This window comes from Melozone crissalis, unplaced genomic scaffold, assembly GCF_028551555.1.
Source record: "Melozone crissalis strain CALT ecotype California unplaced genomic scaffold, PUWL_Pcris_2 ptg000005l_1, whole genome shotgun sequence".
Lineage (NCBI taxonomy): Eukaryota > Metazoa > Chordata > Aves > Passeriformes > Passerellidae > Melozone > Melozone crissalis.
Genome location: NW_026535783.1, coordinates 45598577 through 45621224, shown reverse-complemented (window position 1 = coordinate 45621224; position 22648 = coordinate 45598577). Strand labels below are relative to the sequence as shown.

The window sequence follows — 22648 nt, the reverse complement described above, 5'->3', positions numbered from 1 at the left end:
TGGTCTTAATATTTTAACCTTATCATCTATGAATTTCAGTTATAAATAATGCTTACCAGTTGAAGCAATGAGATTGTTGATGTATTAAGACCACTGGTTAATTCATCCTGCTGTGTCATTCAGAATTTAAAGAAGCTACAAGATATACATGAGTGATGAATTTTGGGCATCTCAGATCGAAAAAAATTAGCCACACTTTTGCAAGAATTTATCATGTGCTTTAGAGAAACTTAATGAATATGATGGAGTTTTACATGCTTTGCATGAGACTTGGCCAGAACTTTTCCTTCTGATTGAAATTTCACTGCATTCTTCTCCTTCCCCCAGACGGTCATTAGGTATTGTGATCTACCATTGATAATATTAATTTGCTGGCTTTAGCATCCATTAATATAATGAACTAGATGCTAATAGGTGAAACCTGAGAAAAAATGTAAAATGAAAATTTAGAACATCTCAAAATACTTATTAAAAAATAGAAAAAATACTTAAAAATATTTCAAAAAGTAATTTATAACTTTATAAATATAGGGACACGTCACTACTCCATTTTCTGTGCTGTGTTTAGGACACAGCAGTGAGAAGTGTCCGACAGTTCTGAGGTTTATACAATAATAGTATCTAATTTTCAACATGATCAGTCCCTCAACTTTACCATCTGTAAATGCAAGTATAGTTTTTAATCATGTCAACTAGACTTAGAGCTCTCTAAAAATTTGAGTTGTGTAGAAAAAAGATTCAATATACTCATCTGGTTATATTGCTGTGAATCGTCAATTATTGTTAAACCTAAATTTAAACCTAAATTTAAAAAACACTTCTGAAAGTCCTGACAGTAATTTGACTTGCTGTATCACACTAACTGGTGATGTTAACTGGCACATACTAATTGTGCTGGAAAATGGCCTTAAGTAATCCAGTGGAGTAACAGTTTATTTTAACTGATAAATTGATATCCAAAATAAAAGAAAATTTCCTATTCCTCAGCTCATTTTTACTCATACCAGGTGTATATCTTCTCCTTTAATCTGCAATATGTCAAGTCCTAATTTGAGGTTTTCCCCAGGTGGCATGTTTAGAATGGAATTTTAAAATTGATATCCTATTGATTTTCTTTTGATTCTTGAAAATAGAGAAGGAATGTTTCCTTACCAGGTATCCTGTTACATTATCTTCTTACTGTACAATGTATTACGGGTCTCCCTTTGCTATAATTAGTGAGCTAAGAATAATGCAGTTCATCAGAATTGCTGTACTTGGATCATTTGTGAATTTCTTTTATATGTTTGATAATAGCAAAATTTCTGTTAGTAAATCCATGATGTATGCAAAAGATAACTGACATAGTATGTATGACCTAGTGTCCGTATTAGGTACTGCACAACAAGTTATTTTTTATAATTATATATATACGTTTAAATATATATGCACACACATGTTATTGCACAGACTGTTTTCTTACTTTAGGAGCTGTTAGAGAATTGGTTAATTTTGGTATGCAGATAGAGGTTAATTTCATGAAAATAAATTCTAATTTTGCATGTGCAGAATACTTCCATTTTAAGTCAGGAATTGGTAGGCAGATAAAGATATGGGGTAGAAGCGGTTACTTTAAGGATCTGAGAGTGAAGTCCAAAGGTACTAAGGAAAGAACAGAGAGCTAAGAGAATGATGGAGCAAGAGCAGTTTACACACAGCAGAGAGATAAAGGCTCCAGGGAGGGAGTTTCTGTTGTATAGACATCAGGGATGGACACAGAAGTAAATGTGAGTGAAACAGGAGAAAGATTCAAGGTAGAAATACAGATTGAAATCAGAATAAAGAAGAAGAGATTAATAGTGACTTTAATAGTGACTCAATCTTTCAAGGGGTAAGTGTAGTGCCATTAAAGATACCACTGAAGGATAAAGAGGAAGAAGGGCTGTGAGGTGGAATATTTAAGAAAATATGGCTTCTTTTAGTTGTGTCTTGTCACACTGTTTCTGTTGTCCAGCTTTCAAAGGAATGGGAGAAAAATGACCACATTTTTGTAATGTTAACTGATGCTGATGTAATCAATTTTATATAATGCAAACTGAGTCTTTTTTGTAAGAACGTGTAAGTGGCATTATGTGTGAACATAAAATAAATTCTAAATAGGAATTAGGAAAAAAAGCCAGATATTTTGTAAGGCACTATTTAATACTGAACTCTTTGAAAAATATTGCAGACTGTTTGCGTATATGAATACAAATAACGAATTCAGGAGTGTATTTTTTCTATTCTATAAAAAGGACCTTAAAGAATGGTGTTTTGCATTTGTATTTTTGTTGTGTGTGACACGATGTGTCAGGGGAAAGAGCTTACTGTCTATGATTTACCAAAAAAGGAAAGCTTGCTTTCTCAATGCTTGTACAGATGGCTAACTGCTACCAAAGGTTTCTCCAACACTGCTTACAAGTTGCCAGAAGGTTTGTGTGAAAACACATCACAGCCTGATTCCATAGCAAAGGACAGTTACTGATACCAGGTTTTATTAAATCCTGTCGTCTTAGCAAACAGTGCCTGTGAAGCACTTCTACAGGCAGTCCACAGGAAGCACTTCCAGTCACAGCACCTATAAAATGTTTTTTATCAAAATGCATTTTTTACATTGTTTGGAAATTCATTGAAAGTATTGTGAGAGTGGGATATAGTGCATTGTGGATATGGGTTGTGAAAACAGGATATAAGATGAAACACACAGGACAAAAGGAGCAGGACATGTTAGCAGATGACCGGTGCAGGGTTGAGCAAACAGTAACTCCGGTGAAGGGAAGAAGAATAGGGTGTTGCCATACACGGCAATGTTTAAGGTCGTTGGATGGTTGTACTGTTAAAAGATCCTATATAAACGCCATGTTTGGCCCAATAAATTGGCTTCTAATCATCAGTCAGTCGTCCCTGCCTCTTGAATCCCAGCAAATGGTGTCCCTGTTTGGACATGCTTCATTGAAAGTATTGCAAGAGTGGGATATAGTGCACGAAATAATTGATTAAGTATAGTTGAAGCTGGTAAAAAGAATCTAAATTACTTGAAGTGTTTGTCTCCAGTAAATACATCATTGCTGCTGTTCCCTGAACAAAGCTTTAGTCATTATAAGCAGTTAGGTGTGGGAGGAGGGGACAGGGGGGGACTGAGTGGGAACACCTTGGGATCAATAATTTGTAACTCACTCCTTCCCTTCTAGAAAATTCCCTGCTCCCCACTCTTTCATTGGCCCTACCCCCAGGAACACCCTCTTCCCGTTTCCCTGTTGGTGTACCCCCAATCACCCCACCTTGTGCCCCCCCTGTACCCCTTTTTGATGGTCGAAGTGTACCCCGATCCCGCCTACCCTTCCCCCTTAAAAAACCCTGTCCCGCCAGGGCTCGAGGCTCGGCACCCCGGCTCCGGTACCCTTCAACCGAGGCTGTACCCCGCTTTCCCTCCCTGCCTACGCCCTCGGACTTCCCGACGTTAAGGCCTGTTGGAACAGCAGCTGAGCCTCCGAGCCCTCCTTCGACCTGGCGGTGCCGTCTTTGGTCACCGGGACTGCGCGTGCGCGTGTTAGGGCAGAGGCGCTCCGCGGCGGGACGCGCCGAGGGAAAGGGCTGCCCGCACCCCCCCAGCATCGGGGTTCCCCGCCGCTAGCCGGGCCCCGAAAACCCGCAGTTAGGAAGGAGTATCACTGAAAAAAAACTTCATTTAATAATTTTAGGGCGTACTTGCATAATGTAAAGAAGGTTACCAGCCTAATGCACGCCTCATCCTGCTAATTTGTTGCTTTTGTAACTGTTCCGTAAAAATCAATTCTCTCTTTTTAAAGAGGAGAATTTTCCGTGTTTTCCAGTGACTGTTAGGCTCCATATGATGTCCCATAGGTGTGTAGTTTACGTACATTGTGCAGTTGCAATGTGAATTAGATAATGTTCTCTCTCTGAAATGATTATGTACGTGAAAGGAAAAGAATAGCCTAATGAAGTACTACTATTCTTCAACTTAAAACTTCAGAAGACATATAACTAAAATAGATTTCAGATATAGTGAAAATCACATTTTAATTTAATTTAACAAAATCCAATACTTAGTGCAAAATGTTTAAAATCCTTCTGATGTTTCAAGCTTAGTGCATTAAATTTTAACACACTAGTATAACAACTAATGTTTTCGTGGAGAAGATACTTTTGTGGACGAAGACATCAGTTCATGTCTTACAAGTTGCATCTGAAGTATACTTCATTGAACTAAAAAATAAAAACACAAATCATGAAGACTTGAATCTGGATGCAGATTTCTGTGCTTAAAAGATATCTATGCTTCTAAGAAATAGTACTCCTCTACTAGTGAAATAATAAACCATCTATTAACTTTCTGTTGTAGCAAAATATGATATCCTCTACAGATTTTTTTTGCTAGTTTTTAAAATCCCATGATTCATTTGATGACAGAGCTTTTCATCTTTAAATATTAAATACCAATATGAAAAGCTGGAAAGATCTGCAAGTCATGCACTTCCTATTGATATAAAAAATGTTTTATAAAAACTCTTCTTAGGTATGTCATGTATTTTAGAATGTGCTTATGTGTGTGTTTAACTTAATATGTATAAGTCTAGAAGCTTGTTGTATATTCTTTTGTATTTTCCTGAATCAGAGTATAAAATGGGGGGAAAAATTATTTATTTATTTATTTATTTATTTATTTATGTATTTATTTATACAAAAAATAATTTTTCTCTTTTCCATTCACAAATAGGATTGTGCTTGAAAATATCCTTTTGGCTGTGTTTGTCTCTCGTAGGTGATGTTCTCGTATCACAAATATATCTCACATATATTTCTGCCAATTAGTTAAAGTTGCTTAAACTTTTTTCTTACAATTTGTTCTGTAAAGGTTTGCCTTTACTAATAAATTTTAGTTGAATTGCTTACTTTCAAGTATATATGTGGAGGATAAATAATAAGTGTAGTGGTGGTATCATTGATGATGTCGATAGTAAGAATTTAAGAGTAAGAATTGTGAAGGAGTTTCATTCTCTTAAGTATGCTGATTGTCATACTAGTCTTTGGTTAAAGAATAAGTATTAAACTAATTCTGTTGTAAATAGAAAATAATTTTTTCCAGTACAAAGGTTGTGACATTTATTTGTGGCAACATCAGCTGCCTTTTACATGGTAGTCCAATTACTTAGATTTTGCATTTACTTTAAAAAATATTACAAGTTTAAAAAAACCAAAACGCCAAAAAAAACCACTGCTGAATACTTTAGTAGACAGGGAGATGTCCGTTTTGTTTTTTTCCCAGGAGCCTTCTTTAACAGAATCACATTTCATTTTCTTTTAGAGAGAATTTTTTAGTCACTTTTTCAAGTTAGTTGCAGAAAGTGACATAACTGCCAGCTACAAGCCTGTCAAATGAGAAATTAATTAAAACGAGAAAAAACTACCACCACCACCAAGAAGAATGGAAGATCTTCCAGATAATTTATCAAAGCAACAGTTTTAGTGTTTGTGGTGTTTTGTTGGTTTTTTTCTTCCCCTTGAATCATTTGAGGAAATATGGGTAGAAATAATTTCCAGAATGCATCTGCTGATGTCATCTGGTATGATTATTCCAAGTACTTCCACCCTTTCAGTGCCTGGAAGCCTGTCTTCTGTTTTTTGGGGCAGTGATACTGTTGAGCATGAGGTTACTCTGTTACTTTTTACTCAAAAGTATACTTTTAAAATGTTAAAACTTAAAATTTCTGACACCTGCCTGGTTTTGTTAATTCTTCTGTAGTAGTTGTATTAAATGAAATGGAAACTGAGCAAAGATTACTGAAAGACAGAAATTGTGTCCCGTTTAGATGTGATTTGAGTCTTTTAATACCTTATTATCATTCCAGCATAGAATACATTTTATTTCTAGATGTATTTTCTTTCTTAATGCTTCAGAGCTTACTTAAGTAATTATTTTCTGTCAAGGCTCTGGAAGTCTTGGTGTTTAACAACAAAATTTTGGCTTTAACTGTAATTTCTTACTGGTTTGTCACAACAGGGCTCAAATGTGAAAAGATTTTGTCCATTAAAGGGAGAAAAAATCCACTATTACTTGTCTTTATATTACAGATTTAAATTTTAAAAGTTAAAAATATTACTGTGGATTTCTATGCACTTTTCCAGTATATAGAAGTGTCTTCATTGCTTTTTTTTACTGCTCGTTGTGTCCAGTCAAGGACTCTCTGAATGGAACATACTATTTCTAATATGTTTGAGTTTTTTACAGAGTGCATGTATAAGTGTGTATATGCATGTTGTTTGAAAAGGGAGCATTCAGATGGTATTTTGGATAAAAACTATAATTAAAGGCAGCTGCATAAAATTGCAATTTCTGTCTTGAATTATTTCCCCTTCTTTCCATTTCATCCTCCATTAGGTGGCAGTGTTGGGAATATGCAGTATAGCAATGCTGACATTGAAAGGAAAGCAAGCATTTTTAAGACATCTCAGATGCTTTTTCAATATATATCTTGTGAATTTAAAGAGGTAGAAGGGTGAACTAGAAATGATAGTTGGAAATAGTAGATAAAGAAATCTGCATTTAGTGTGCAGAAACCTTGCTAGTAGGAAAGTAGCATTCAGTCCTTTGTCTGTTTCTGCTTGTTTAAAAAAATGTATTAAAACTAATTGTAGTAAACCATAATGGCAGGCCATTTATTTATCATTAAATTTTTTCTATACACCTCTTCTTACCTGAAAAAAATAGTCAGAGTTGTTAAGCTATAGCGAAGTTCTTTCAAAGTTTTTTCATGTAAGACTATGTTTTAGACAATCAGTTTGCTTTCAATTTGAGAAAAATTTGCTAAGATTTTTGTGGCAAGTTTTTGGTAGTGTAGAGTTGCTTTAGCAGTGGCTAATTACTACCATCTCTTGATCAGGAGCAGTTCACACACTGGACACAGCCAAATCCAACTGACTCCAAAATGAACTTACTGCTACCCAAAGCTGAGCATGTCAGCTACTTTGGTGGCATTCATGTGACAGCAAATTTAGAAAGAATAAAAATCACTCTGCAGCAGCCGTGAGAGAAAAAAGGGAGAAAAATGTGAAAGAAACGTCCCACAGATACCAGTCAGGAGTGAAGTAAAGCCTGAAAAAATGGGTGTGAAGGAAGTTGGTTTTAGTTTTGTTCTTGTTTCTCACTGCCATAACCTGTTATTAATTTACATTAATGTATTTTCCTCAAGAGAAGTCAAAGATGGTAGCTGGTCAGTGACCTGCCTGTTCTTACCTAGACCTGTGGCATTTTCCATCTTATTTTCTCCCCCTGTCCTGTTGAGGAGGGGAAATGGAAGAGCAAATCGGTGGACACCTGACAGTCAGCCAGGATTAACCCACTATAGTAGTTTAGGTACTGTAGATGTATTGATTTACTTAATACAGTTACCTACTGTCAAGTATTTTTGGGTACTGGGTACAATGACTTTAATCTGAAAACTGACTCAGCATATACAGTATTTCAAGTGGAGGCTCCTTTGCCATTTTCATGACCATTAAGAGTCTATTCAAATAAGACAAAAATACTCTATGCAGATGCATAAGAAAAACAATGCAAAAATTCTTTGGGGGACTAAAGTTAGGCGTTAGATTAAAGTTGATGAGGAAGGTATTACAGGTGATTCTAGAGTCTGCACTGCACAGTGGATTGGATTACCTGGATATTAGCACACCCTTTCAGACCTCAGACACAATACTCCTCTCTCTTGCTTCCTTTCTACTCTTAGTAGGAAAAAAAATGGACAAAACTGTAACTTGATGTGGTACTTGTATGTATTTATGTTTTGAAGAGTTAAGTGCTGGGACTGTAAATGCCTGTAAAGACCTTTGGGTCAACAGGATACTACAAGAGGTATTTTTAAAAGTTAAATTCTGATGTCACTCAAGATATGTGCAATCTCTGGATTAGAGGTAGCAAGGTTTGCTTAAAATTGTCAAAACCAGCCAATAGAGCAGAAAGAACGCTATAGTTTCTTTTTGTTCTTAACCCATAGAAGTTAATGAAACAAGTGTCCTTAAGTACTAGGGAATCCCAGTGTGACACATTTGTTCAGATAGTGTTTTCTTTTGAATAATCCTCTCCTCTTGAAAATTGAGAAAAAGTGAAAAAGGAAAATACTGATTAAAGTAGAATTGGTTTGTACATGTGGGATTTTTGTTTTGGGCTTTCTAACTGCAAACTGTGGCAATATTCCAGTACTTGTCATTTACAAATACCTGTCTTGTCTTACAGTGCACTTGTAGGAGAGACATGGTGTCAATATCCATGGATGTCTTTGTGAGGAAGTTTCAACCAGAGAGATACCAGCTGTGGAAACAGGGCAAAGATTTATATACCATTGATCATACAAAACCAACTCCTGAATCAACACCTGAAGTGAAGATCTGGCTACAGAGAAGAAGGAAAATACAGAACTTTCCCAAGAGGTATTTATGCTTCTTGGCCATCTATTTATTTATTGTCTTTTTATGATGCCAGTGTCCTTTCTATTTCATTTTTGCTGCATTCTCTGATGTTGTTGTAGTTTTGGCCACAAGAGATTTTATTTTCTCATAGTAGCAATGAGGGGGTGGGGCTTGGAGCTGTGTGGTTGTGCCTGTCTTGTTCTCTACCATATGCATCGCTGCTGGGGAACAGAAGTAAGGGATTCTCACTTCTGAGAAGGAAGGGGGTGTGGTGTATACCCAGGGCTTGAGTGCTATGATGTCCTTTTGTCTTGGAAAGCCTTATGGCTCTGGATTGATTGGATTCAAATGAGCGTTTTGTGTGTAGTCGCCTGCTTATATGAACTGTTGTTATTGGTATTGTTGCTGTTACTGTTAATTTCTTTCCTTCACTCTCTCCCGCCCGCCCCAACCACCTGGAGGGGCTGGAGGGAGAGGAATGGCTGCATGGATTTTAACTGTTTTAACTTTCAGATGGGCTTAAACTGTGTCACATGTTTTCTTTTAATTCATTTCCTTCAGACAAAAATGGTTTTTCTGCTTTCTGTATTAAGACAATCCTGGAGACAGCCCAGTATTCTTTCAGAGTGACTGTGAAAATTTAACTTATAAGTTATACTTTATAATTGTGTACCTAAAAAAGTTAGTGATTAACGAGAACATCCAAATGCATTCAAATGTGTCACTTAAAATCTCTCTTTAGTAAGGTTTATTCCAGTGTAATTCTCAAGGAACGGATGGTTCCATTGGTTCTAGAGATCACAGCAACCAAAGAACAAGCGAGAAGATTCTCTTAAGAGTTGAAAAGGAGATTAAACAGGAAAAACTTACCATAGAGCTGTGATAGAATCCCACCAGCTGTTTCAAGTCTCCAAGTAACAGCCCTCAATGCCATTTTACCCTAAGGAGGTACCACTGCCTATTTGTCATGCTCTTGCAGTGCTGCAGCCAAAATCTGTCTTTATCTACCACAGGTCAGTGGCAGATCATAATAAGGGCTAAATCTCAGTCTGGTGACATGCCAACATCGCCAGAAAGTTAGGAGAATAAAAGAAATTTAGAAGAATAAGGAAACTTAGGAGAAAAAGTCTCTCAGCTTGTCACTGACCTTTGACCTTTTAAAGCAGTTTTATATCAATTTTATTGAAATGCATTATGTTTTTTCTTTGCATTGCACATTCTCTCTACTATTGTGCTTTCCTGTCTAATGTAACAGGATTTTTATGGATTTTCTTCTTCATTATCTAAAGATATCTAAAGAGCTGCATAATTTCTAGCCAAAGGTGGGCAGTTTTATTGGTATTTTGGTATTTTAGTGCAGCTTTTTGAGTTGGAGATAATACTGATTTTTTTAAAGATCTTCCATCTCCAAAGAATTTCACAGTGTAGTTAGTGGCTTTTTAAGCTTGGTCTTAAACCAAACTTCCTCATTTTCTTTGTAAGTTAATGTATGTCTTGAGGAAAAGGTATGACAGTCAATCTGTAAAGTGAAGGACCAACTGGCACTGTAGTGGAACATTGTTACTGAAAATATAACACCACATTTGTTCTGGGTAAGGGTAGTTTGTGAGGTAGGATTGCTTCCTGAAGACAGCTAGTGAAGCAGCTGAACAGCCAGTTTGTTAGTACACGTATAATACTGACCTGGACTCTCAGAGAGAGTATTTCTCTGTTGTTTAACTAGGTGAATGCCATTTTTCCCTGTAATAGGTTTCCCGGCATGTATTGTACAGCACAAATGCAAATTCCCACTTGGACCAGCAGTGATTCATTTAGTAGTACCCTTATGGATAGGTGATTCTGAATAAAAACAAAGACTATCTAGTAACTTTATTGAAAGTTTTATCACAGGATCACATGGGCTGATTTATGCACCTTGCTAAGACAATAAACACAATTCCAGTGCTGTTTAACTCTTGAGTGAGCTTTTTTTCAGGCGTGCATTGCAGAGGTAGATAAAATGTTTATTCAGCTTTGTTTCTAGTGTAATGTGTTAGTTAAAATTATAATTTTGATTATGGGAATAATACAAGTTCCAGCAAAGTGAAAATAAAAATCTTCATGAATGTAGTGACAGGAAGAGCTTATCTCTGACGTTTACAGCTGAAATCCATTGCTGCTATATAACATTTAATGACTGCATGTAAATAGTAATAAACTATAACTTTCTGTTATTTACAGTGTGAACTGATGGTTCTGTCATACTTTGGCATATTTTCTGGAAATATCTATTTAATAGAGAATGTGCTGAAAGATACACATTTGTAGACATGGAACAAAATGTAAGGGGCAGCAAAATGTTTTTCTGGAGATGTATAGAATCTCAGATGCAAGACCCTTGTAAGACTCACTTAAAACTTTGTAAAATTCACCTGCAATAGTAGTGCTTTTATCTCTAATGTGTTATGAGCTTTGAAACCTGCTGTATGATGACATTAATACTCCTCTTGTGTTGCCATCTTATTGCAAAAGTTCCATACCTTCTTGGTGATTTTACATGGGCAGCTCCTCACAGCACAGATTCCTTCTTCTTCCAGTGCAACCAACAGACTTCCACTCTCTCCTCCACCAGCTAACCCACTCTTTTGTAGCACTCGGCTTCTTATTGGACACAGCTGTGGCCTGTTAAGGGCAGGGCTGTTCCTAATCTTTGGTGATTAGAACAGCTGCAACTCCTCAGGTGTGAGACTACCTTCTCAACTATCTTTATTTTCTTACATTCTATCTCTCCACACTCTTGTGTCACATAGTTGAATTTGAAACTGGACTATCTTCTATTACATTTTTTCTGATATAGATTATGAGCTTGTTTCTAATTGGTTTGCCATTTCTCCTGCCTTAAGCTTTCCCTTATACATCTGAGGGTGCAAAAACTTACACTCAGTCTTTAATTTCAACTTTATTTTTTTAAACACAGAATAATTACATATATTGCTTGATATTGTAGCCTTTTGGAATATTCGGTGATCATAATTTTTTACCTTTCTCAGATGCTTGTTGGTTCTGTTAAAACTCATTTAAAAACTTCCAAACAGATAAGCTTTTACGAGGATATTCAGACTAGTCTTTTATTAGCACTAGGGTTTGGAAATATAATTTGATTTTACTGCTACTGAGAGAGTTTTGTCTTCATTATTCTTGTAAGGATAGTTCTTTTTTGGTCTCAAAAAATGATTTATTAAAAAGCTAGTTTGTGTGCTAGTTAAGTAATAGTTACTTAAAGATGGTTTTACTTTTAGAATTTAACAACTTTGTCATGGAATGGGGATAAAAGATTAGAAGGTTAAATCCAATCAATTGTTAATCTATGACTTAATAAATTGTAGCATTATCTCAACACAAAAAGGTGAAAAAATTGTCAGTTTTTTACCACTTTAAGCAGGTGAAAGGGACATATATTGGTAGATGTTTTATCTTATCCAAGACAGACTTTCTACCCTGACAGCAATATCTCCTATAACAGCTTCCAGCACACCAGATCTCGATCTAAAAAGCTTAAAACTCCAGAGGACAAGAGAGTATCTGCTATGGTAACTGATGAAAAAATCATAGTGACTGAAGCAGCTGCTGATGGCTTCAAGGTCAGTGAAGAACCAGAAAAAAAAGTGAGAGTGGTAAACACAGGATTGCCTTCTGGAGAAGAAGAAAACAGTAGTAGAATGCATCTGGATCAGCATTTATTGGATCATGTCAAGGTTTCAGGTGAGATAAGCACTGATTATTTTTCACATGTAAGTTGTAGGCTGTTTATACTCTAATGTGACAAATCAGTGGGTGTTAAACTAAAGTATTGTCCTAGAATAGCATACTAAAATGTTTACACAGGTAGTTATTTGTGCAAAGCAGATTGATATTTGGTAAGAAAGAGAAAATACCAAACTTAATATTCTTAATTGAGAGTGATACCACTAGAACTCTTTTAATTGTTTTTTAAAGGAGAAAAAAGAGTGAGGTTTTGTATATTATATTTCTTCAGTGGACTCACATATGTTACAGCAATATGTTTTTGATATGGAAATTATACAGAATGTCTTAGCCCTATTCAGACAGGACAGAATATATATCCTTGCGAGTATGCTCTATGTATTTACATGATGAACCTACAAATTAGAAGTGTTCCATACCTGTGCACAAGGAGGTTGTATTTTGAACCTCCAGATTCCTTTTAATTTCCTCTGGAGCTGTCTGACAGCTATAAAGGTCTTGTCAAGGCAAAGAGGTTTTTTTCCCTCCACAATCATTTTTATTCTAATATACTTGGTTTATTCTGAACCTAATTCATTCTGTTTCACATTCCATTCTAATTCTTGTTCCTCATAGTTCCTCATAGTTCCTCATTCCTGTTCATAAAGCAAACTGGACTTTTCATTTAAGTTTTAGAAGTTCCTATTTTGTTTTATATGCTACTGAAAATTCACTTTCAAATTGCATATAGACAGTGTTTTAATTATTGTGAATATTAATAGTTATGTTACTGCTTCCTTGGAGATGGTAATCACCGTGATTGATTTAAATAAAGATACCAAGATATTGCAATATGGAAGTTCAGAAATTCCTCTACACAAATTTTCTGGTGCTCTATCAAAGCGTTTCCAGGTCTGTTCTAGTTGTTGTTGTTTGTTTGTTTGTTTTTAAAGGTGGTATTGCTTTACATCTTCCTGCAACTTTTAATAGAGGTTTTGAGTGTTCATGACTACAGAGTAAATAGTATTTAGTTAGCACCCATTCTGTGTTTATGGGCAAGGGAAGGAAAAGCAGAGAAGAGTGGAGAGCTGCCCTCTCTCCTTTGTCCTCTTAAAGTGTGGTGCCTGGACGTGTGTAGGAAAATGAACGTTTTTAGATGTGATAGAAGCAGTATTTGTATTACAGAAGGTAGTTTGCTCTGCATTGTCTTAACTAGTATGTCCATTGTTCTCAGTTGAAGCAGTACTTACAGTTTGTGCCCAGAGGTTGCATGTTACTATTGTCTTTGTATTACCAGGTTTTATACTCATTTGACTTGAAAAGGAAATTTTTCAGAAAAAACAAGTTCAAATAACCTTTATGAAGAAATAATAGCAAGGGATTTGACAGAAACCCTTTTCTTTAAAATCATGGATGTGCTGCTGAATCAGAATTCAGTGCAGTGTATGCCAGAGTTCTTCAGGAATGTTTTTTGAGTGACCTCTCTAGCCCATTGTTCTGTCTTTCCATTGCAAGCATCAGCAGAGAAAGAATTTTTATAAAGTCCAGTTTCCCTCTGAATTATAGAATTATGTTAATTGTTTTCATTTTTAGACTGATGCTGTTGTTTGAAAACTTTTCTTGGTATCTATTTGAATTATATCTTTGTAATTATATACTATTAATCTTTGGTTATTTTCATTTTTAAACAGGCATAATAGGTATAAAATGTAGGGTAGAAGGTTCAATATACCACCTTTTTATATTTTTTCATTGACTCAAAGTGCATGTAGGCAACCTGAGTAAAGACTAAGAAAGCTACATGAATATTGATTATTTTGAATTAAATGAAGACCTGCTACAATTCAAATGCAAAATACTGATTATTAAATGATGAAAACTATATTTCATGCTCTGAACTTAAACCATCTACATTTAATTTATTCTTTGATAAAACCAATGCTCCACTTTTGTGTATGCTCTTCCACCAAATGGTTTTCTGTATGATTTCTAAATGAGGAGCCGTGCTTTGAATTTGAATAATTTAGATTGCTGTGAAATTCAATATGGTAATGTAAAGTGGCATTTATTAACAAATCATATTCTTAATTTATAGGAAGAATCCCTTCTGACTCAGTTTTGACCCCTGTTCCTGTACTAGAGAGAACAAAAATGGGAGATGAGGACAGGATATATTCCAGTCGTTCTTCCTTTACGCTTGAAGATTCTGTGGCTAGCAAGATTGCTTCCGATAGATGTAGAAAAGAAGACAGTTTGAAATCTCAGAATCGATATGCTTCGTCCATACCATACCATAAAGCAGAGGGACAAACTTCTGAAGCAGAAAATCCAGATAGAGAGGAAAGTGTTTCAACAGAGGATGGTATCAGCAACCTAGAAAGTTCTGGAAGTAGTTTGGAATGTGGAGAAGTGCCCATTGTAAAAAAGGGTGAAGAAGACAGAATGGAAATATCTTGTGTATGTGAAACAAATTACATCATAATAGTAATATATTCTTGATTTAATGAAATATGAATGAGCGCTGTTCTAATGAGACCTGATATCCATATTAAAGCATTTAAGAATACGCATGATTTTAATCAGATGATAATTTGAACGTGTTTTGGAGTGTTTAGGCAAGAGTGGCAATTCTGATCCAAAAGCAGACTGTTTTTGGAGTTTGCTTATTGTCATATTTTTCCCTGTTATTCTAGATGTCTGTTAATTTCACTTTATATTTGTGAATCTGAAGTGTCAGCAACTATTCTCAAAGCTATTACCATATTCACTGTTTGCCAATATGAGCAGGGCTGTGAGCTTCACCTGCTTACTATTCTTGGATTTTGGAAATGAACTGAAATATGTAAAGGAAGCACTTAAAGGAAATAATCCCACTATTAAAGGGAATATATTTTCAATTTTTAAACAGTAGGTTTTAATAATATTTTCTCTTTGGGTCACCTACAAACATATGGCCTTTTTTTCCCCTCTTAATATTTGGCTATGATGCACGGTCATCTTTGACTTCAGGATGCAAAATGAAAAATTAGGCTGTGGTGGTTGTCAGTAGCTTTCTGAGTGGTGAGCTGAATCTCAAATTGGCAGAGAGAAAGCAGGAAATCCACTGCCAATTTGCAAGACTTCATGGGGAATATATTTTAGAAACCAAACTAAAAATCGTGCTGACTCGTCCACATATGTGAACTATAACCATTTTTTTCAATGTTGTAAGTTTTGATAATCTTGGATACAGCCTTTCCACTGTAATAAGGAGCAGTACAAACATCTGAGTGTTGAATTAGCATGTATTAGAGATCGTATCTCTTCCTGTGCCTTTCAACCACATTATATTTATGTATTATGTTTCAGATTTTCTGTAGTATTACTCCATATTCTTTCTTTCTCTTTTAAGTGAAGAAGTGTACAAATGCAATTTAAAAAGTTGACAGTTCCCTTTCTACTTAATTACTAACTGTTCTATATCGTAAACCTGTACTGTGCTTTGACCACATTTTCTGCCCTTTGTTTATCATGGTAAATATAATGTTGTTTTATAATTTACTTCAACGGGCATGTGTATAATCTGCTACGTTGCATCCAAGGTCTTGAGGCACAGAATGCTGTGGTCCATAAGAATTGTGTGAAACTCAGTCCTTCCCACACCTCTGCCAATGTCCCTGCCCTTCCTCTGGTCCTGAGCCTCCAGACACCATTAGTAACTCATTTTCTTTGGGATTCCTCCAGTGGCACTTCAAGACTTTGAAGTGTTGGTCTTAATTCTTGCAGCTTGAATAACTTTAAACTTAATGTACATAAGAGTGTTTGAGGGAGGAAATAATTTCTTCATCTACTAGATAAACATGTTAATAATTTATCAGGACTCTTGATTTCTTATCTCAGCTCTAGATTTATTTTTTTTTAATTTTTTATTCTTGAAGAATTTTGGAATCTTTCACAAGCTAAGCCAGTGGATTTCCACTTCATTTTTCTAGCCACAGTTAGTGGCTGTATTGTACTACAGGTATGCAGAATTTTTTGCAGAAAATCAGGACGATGCTGATCTTCCAGTCAAACATCACATGAGCAAAACAGGATTTATGCTTTCTAATTTAGGAAGGGCTGTGATAAATTATACCTAAAATGATTTGTGTATGACAAGGATTGCACTTCTTAAATTAAAATAATATATTCTTAATTAGAGGCAAGTGTTGTATTGGTACACTAAAGGTCCTTCAAGTATACTGTGGTAGTATTTACAGACTTGATATCTGTGCTTGTTTACAGAAGAATGTTTATGTTTTTCATAATTAATTATGCAGAATTACATACTAAATTAGTTGTGGCTTTTCCTTTCAGTCAGAGGAAGTTGAAACAAAGAAAATATCTAAGAGTTGGCGTCATCCACTGCATAAACCCCCAGCTAGATCTCCAATGACTCTGGTTAAACAGCAGGCAACTAGTGATGAAGGTGAGTGGACTGTTTTTCTGATGATAATTTTATGGTTTTATGAGACTATATATATAGGCATTTAGAGAGTCACTGCCTTGTGCAGACAGACTACAAAATCTAAGAAATGTTCCCAACATAGGGATTTCCTTCTCTGAAGTAAATATAAAAAGTAAATCTGCTTTACCCAGCAATCATGTATACAGCTGCTCAGAGTTGATGAATAAGGCTACTTTATTTTATCAAGTGTGACTTGGTGGGCATTCTGGAAATGTGCATCAAAACTACAGATCAAAATCTATAAACAGACACATTCCTTTTTCATACCGCTGTACCATTTTAGTTCTGTAAACCACAAAAATTTCATGTGCTGTTTTCCAGAATCTCCTCAGTTAGCAGAATTGGAGTTTAGTTCTCACACTCCCTTAGATAGTTTGATAATCTGGAGCTGATGCCATGTCTGTGACTATGGGTCTGATTCCAACATCTCTGCATCCTTCAGTGTTTATCTGCAATTTTTACCTGATTTTTCTCCCTCTCAAATGCATTTTATTGAGAGTAGCTGTTTCTTACAGCTGCAGATAAATTTTCATGACTTGAGAGACAGCATGCCCGTTACTTGATTCTTCTTGTTGTAACTAAGCAATATTATACTTTCAGTTGGCAAGTTAGGCATTGTTGACCTGACTGCTGTAGGTTCAATTGACCTCTCATCAATACCTATCCCTTCTTGTTTCAACCCTGAAGTAATTGATTTGTGTCTTCTGCCCCACTAGTTTTAGAAAGCTATACTTTCTCTTTCATTTTTTATCTGAGCTGAAGCTTTGCCAGGCGTGATACTTCAATTAGCTGTTAAGCATCTTTCTGAAAATTAGAGACAGCTTAAACCCATGATCTGTATCATATATGAGTATGTTTGAATACCTTGAGGGCTAGACAGAGCATATTTCAGAAAATGTTATGGTAATTTACAGGATGATATTAATATTGTTTCATCTAGTAAAGTAATTAAAGATTTAATATGTGGTAGGTTGCAGTAAAAGTGCTCTTTTTAAATTAGAGATTAAATTCCTTTTGGCTGCTGATGCTTTTTCAGTATTATGGTTGGAACATACTGTGGATTTCCTATTTACATGGATTGTGTATGATGCAATCTGGCTAGATGATAATGTGATGACAGTTCTGAATCAAGGATTTTTCTAATACTAAGACATTCTCCATCTCATCCAGTAGTTTGCCAACTTCCCGGTGTATTAATGTTTTGTGAAAGTGGCAACATCCTGACAAGAAATCATATACCTTAAAGTCTTTCCTCTTTGCTTGATGATTGTCCTTTCAATAAATAAGGATTTATTTTGTTAGGAAAGTAAGAGCTGTCTTAGAATCAGTAGCCATTAAGCATGCTTACTGATTGAAGGAAGTTATTAAGAGTTTTATTGGACATGGCAAGTTTTGGTATTTCCTAGCTGGAACAGGAATTATTATTATTTTCATGCATCTGTCTCTCATTGTAATCAAATAATTGGTCGACTTTTGTAAGAGCACTAAAAGAGAAGTGGTAGCATTTGGGTGAGCAGGATGTTTACATCTAAGGCAGAGATTGAAGAACTGATAAAGGAGACTGGCAAGCTGTAGCCCCATTAAGTTACCTGACACATGATGGCATGAGGGCTAGACAATTTTCTGATTTTTTTCAAGATTGTTTGTGTCAGATACTAGGGAAGTAATCACTATCAATGTGCTTATGATTACATTTGTCGTTACAAAGGTGCTTCATCCATATTCTGGATAGTAGCTAGTAGAAATGTAATTCAGCATTCATACTTAGTTCTTGTTCTCTGTGGTTTTGGGCAAAAATGATGCTGGCTGAGACTATGATCGTATAGTCTCCTGATACAGTAGTTTCTGATTGTGTCACAAGAGGGATTTATGTATTGTACATTAGTTTGTATTTTAATTTATCTGGATCCAGTAAAATGATAACTGCAGACAAAGTAAAGGAAGAAGATATGGGCTAGTGTTGTTGTGAAAAGTTAAGAAATTGAGGCTTTTTATTTAATCTGTAACTTGTATCACTTTTCACAAGTTGGAAAGTGTTCTGATGGTCTGTAGCCATTTCTAATATAGAGAATATATATTCAAGTTCATATATTTGAGGTCTGTCAGATACTAGGGTTCTATTAAGAAGTTTCTGTGAATATAGGTGATCAGTGGATGTTAACAACGTGTAGGCAGCATTATTTGACACTGTTAGCCATTTCAGAATTGTAATTTTGCAAGTAGAATATGTGTTGAACAGCATGCTTAAATCTTAGCAGGAACTTTGTGAATTCACTTTTAATACTGAGTTCTTCAGCAGAAATTAATATTTTTTACAGGATCACTTGGACATTTGAGTTTTATGCTTTCTTTTTATCACTCTATATTCTTATATATGTTGTGTATTCCTTTATGAAAAATAATTAGGTTAATTGGTTATTTGTTGTCTCTTGGTGTTATTTTTTTCACTCTTGCTGAAGCCTTTCCTTATGTATGTCTGACTTCTTGTGGAATAAATGCTTAAAAGATTGAACACTGAGAAATACTAGGGACTGGAGAATCAATCCTAAAAATTGTAGATCAAGTTGCCAGTTCAAGAAAATAAGTGCACCAATACAGTGTGGGCTCTATGTCACACTCAGCATACTAACAATTTTTATGAAATGAACCTTGGTCTTATACTCAGTGCAGTATGTTAACTTGTGGTAATCATATTCTGTTGTATTTAATACACTTGTATTTCTGTTCAGTTAAGCAATAAAAAAGCAAATTCAGCAGAAGGAGTGGGCATACTAACTTTGCATGCACATTGATTGGTCCTAGAGATTTCTTTCCAGCACTATTTGGTCACGCAACATTAGAAACTGTTTTTAGATTGAAGTTGACTAAAATTTCCCATTCCCCTAAATGATATAATTATAGTGTATAGACTAAATTCAATATGGGCATCTTTGTCTATGTTTTTTTGCATTTTAAGTATGATTCAGAATTTCATAGTAATTTTGCTTTCATTAGTTTGTAAGATAAGGAGAACAGAAAGAGAGAACTCTGTAAATGGAAACAGTGGCTTCTGCTGTGAGAAGAAGCCTTGGTTTTTACATTCAGTGTCAGCATCCTGTGAGATGTGCTTGTTTTGATATGACTAATCAAACCATTTAAGGCTTGTTTAGTAACATCAATAATAGGCTAAGCCTGCTTAAATAGGGGAAAATTACACTTGTAGATGCAGTTACTATTCTTTTGTTTCAGAGCTTAAGATGGGAGATTTTGCCTGAAGATTCTCATTTACTTCAGAAAGAAATGTTTTATTCCTGATGTTACATAGGTAGATAAAAATTTGCTAACCAGTTGATAGAGGCATGTTTATATTTGCCACATTAGTATTACAATTTCCAGTATTTCTTTCCCTCCCATAATGTTTTGTTGAATAAAGTTTTACTTCTTTAAAATACTCTGTTTTTGTGTGAGTATTGGTTAATCAAGCACATAATTATGTGTTTTTCATATATCATCATCATTTAGCACAGAAGACTCCAGCACTATCTACCCCTTCAACAGTCTTAAGTGTGCGAGAAAAATGACACTTGAGAAGCATGGGGTGTTCTGAAGACCCTAAGAGACCTTTTATAAAAATGTGGTATAATCTTTGGTAGGTATTTAGGAAAGTGATGTGTTAAAACATCAACTAAATGCTTTTCCTGAATTTCCAGTACTCTTGTCAGCCTTTGGACCAGTGGCTGATCTCCAGAAATGGCAAGAACTGACAGCTTTGATTATTACCACTGGCAGCTCTAGTCCCTTGATATATTTAATAAGTAACAGTTATCAGCCTTTTAGTGGACACCTACAGGATTTAAGATAAGCCAGTATTTTGGTCAAGAGGGGAATACAAACCAGTTCTTCTAACATTTATCCTCATTTGCTGGGCAGTGGTACATGTTGTGATCATTGAAGAGTCACTGTTCTTTTAGATGAACTTTGCAGCTCTAATTGTGCTGCTTTCTTAGCTTTACAATATGGTATTTTACCTCATAAAGGATTGGATAGAATTACAGTCTTGTATCGAAAGGCATGTATAATTTCTTCTTATCAGGTGTGCCAAAATGAAAATTGATTTCCTGCTGCATTAGTACAGCCTCTCAGTTGCTTTCTCAAGTGTAGCAATGGAGTTGGTAGTCAAACTGGATGTGATATTTACCAAAGAGACAGATATCTCTTCTGTGGGGTGATCTGTTGCAGCTGAGCTTCTGCATAATTGTGGTCCAAACAAAAACACAAAGAAACCTATGACTTGTGTTTATAAATGATTAATTCATTGAAGTATTGGTGAAGAGTATTACCTAGTAAGTTGTTCTGGTAATAACTTTAGTTTTTCAACTTAAAAAAAGCCTAGCCCATAGAATTATCATCACCTCTGTCAAAATCTGAAGCCGCATTGTAAACCACTAGTATTGGGAGTGACTTAGTTTTAATGCCAAAGGCATTTTGCTAATTGTCTTGGTTGAGATGTGTATGTAATATATATATATTTTAATGTACAAAATAATTACATTTAATAAATTGATTCTTGAAGGAGTTTAAATGCAGTTGTTTTCTAGTGTATGAAGTGTTTATGGGATATTTGATTCAGTGATCTGCAGGAACTGTAGCTTGAAGATGCAAATTTGTAATTCTGATTTGGGCATTGATGTGTCATGCATTTGGATCTGTGATTGAGTGTGTTTTGCATCTTCTATACTTAACTTATAACTTATATACTGAACTTATGAAGAGGTCTTGGTTCAGTGAAGAACTTCTGGACAATCTTAACTGAACACGTTCAAGTAACCTTGTTCCTCAAATTTCACTTGTCTTTTGCCCAGAGGAACTTGTGCTGAAATGATATGTTGGCATAGGTTAGATTTATGCTACCTGAGAGATACAAAATAACCATAAAGTAAGTTTTCCCCACTTGGTACTTTTTTTCTCTTTAGAGTAGCATAAAACAGGAGTGTACTCTAACAACATAACACTTGAATATTTATTTGATCATATAGTATCTGGAAGTATGGTCAATGATGTTACATTTTAATTTCCAAAGTAAGGAAGTACCACCAGGTCGTTCTGTTGTATCTGAGTGACTTGTTTTATTAATAGGCAGGACATGCCTAATGATGAGGGAGAAAGCTTTCATTTTTTCCACTTCTGTACAGATGTGTACCTTGGAAGACTACAGTGTTTAATTAGTAACTCAGTGAGCATGTGTGTAGATGGCAGTATGAGTTCCTAAAAATTCCAATGGAATTTTAGTTACTGATCAAGTTTTATTGTCCTAAGTACATTGACCACAAGCAAATTACATTATAATGCAAAATATGAATTTTTTTTCTTAAGAACTGTGAAAAATTACATGAGAGAATGGAATTGAGAAAGCAACTGTTAGTAAGTGCTATGAATTAAAGCTTTTCAATAGAGCAAGTATCTCCTAATCTTTAACTTGTAGTTTGGATTGAAGTGGTTTTGTACTGACATATAGGTTTTTTGCTGATAGGCTGTGTAGTAGATTCCAGCAGATATTCTTTTGTTTCTGCTTTGATTTTGCTGAGATGCCCTTTGAATGGATTTATAAATACAGGTGCTATTGTTTAAATTTACACAGTGCAAAGACAGGTGAAATTACTGGAATTGCTTTAATACATACTATATATATTTATATATACACACACACATATATACAATAATGGAAATTATGATACCAGTATGCTGTAAATACTTAATGTTGGCAGTCCATACAGATTTAAGAACATCTCCCTTTCTGTGGCCTTCTGTCCACATTTTAAAAAAGTTGCCTGACTAGTGGATCACCTCTAAGCTTGGTTTCTGGAAATGGTAAGTAGCTATTTCTGGAGACCCTGAAAAGGTCATGGACTTTAGCATCAGTAAAAATGTGTTGCTTGTGCTTCAGCTTAGGTAGCCAGAATAAGTAGACATCTTTGGCAATTTGAACCGTAACTTTTAGGGTTAAATTCTTCATTC

The 22648-nt window shown here is 35.2% G+C and overlaps 1 protein-coding gene across 4 annotated transcripts in view; it reads left to right on the top strand.

Moving 5' to 3' along the window:
• KDM4C (lysine demethylase 4C) overlaps positions 1 to 22648 on the top strand; it is a 259796-nt gene that overhangs the window by 119571 nt on the left and 117577 nt on the right. For all 4 annotated transcript variants that reach the window (XM_054284529.1, XM_054284538.1, XM_054284547.1 and 1 more), the window contains 4 exons: positions 8273 to 8466; positions 11948 to 12186; positions 14264 to 14625; positions 16504 to 16615. In XM_054284529.1, the coding sequence (XP_054140504.1) occupies positions 8273 to 8466; positions 11948 to 12186; positions 14264 to 14625; positions 16504 to 16615 (907 nt within the window). The remainder of the gene's footprint in view (positions 1 to 8272; positions 8467 to 11947; positions 12187 to 14263; positions 14626 to 16503; positions 16616 to 22648) is intronic.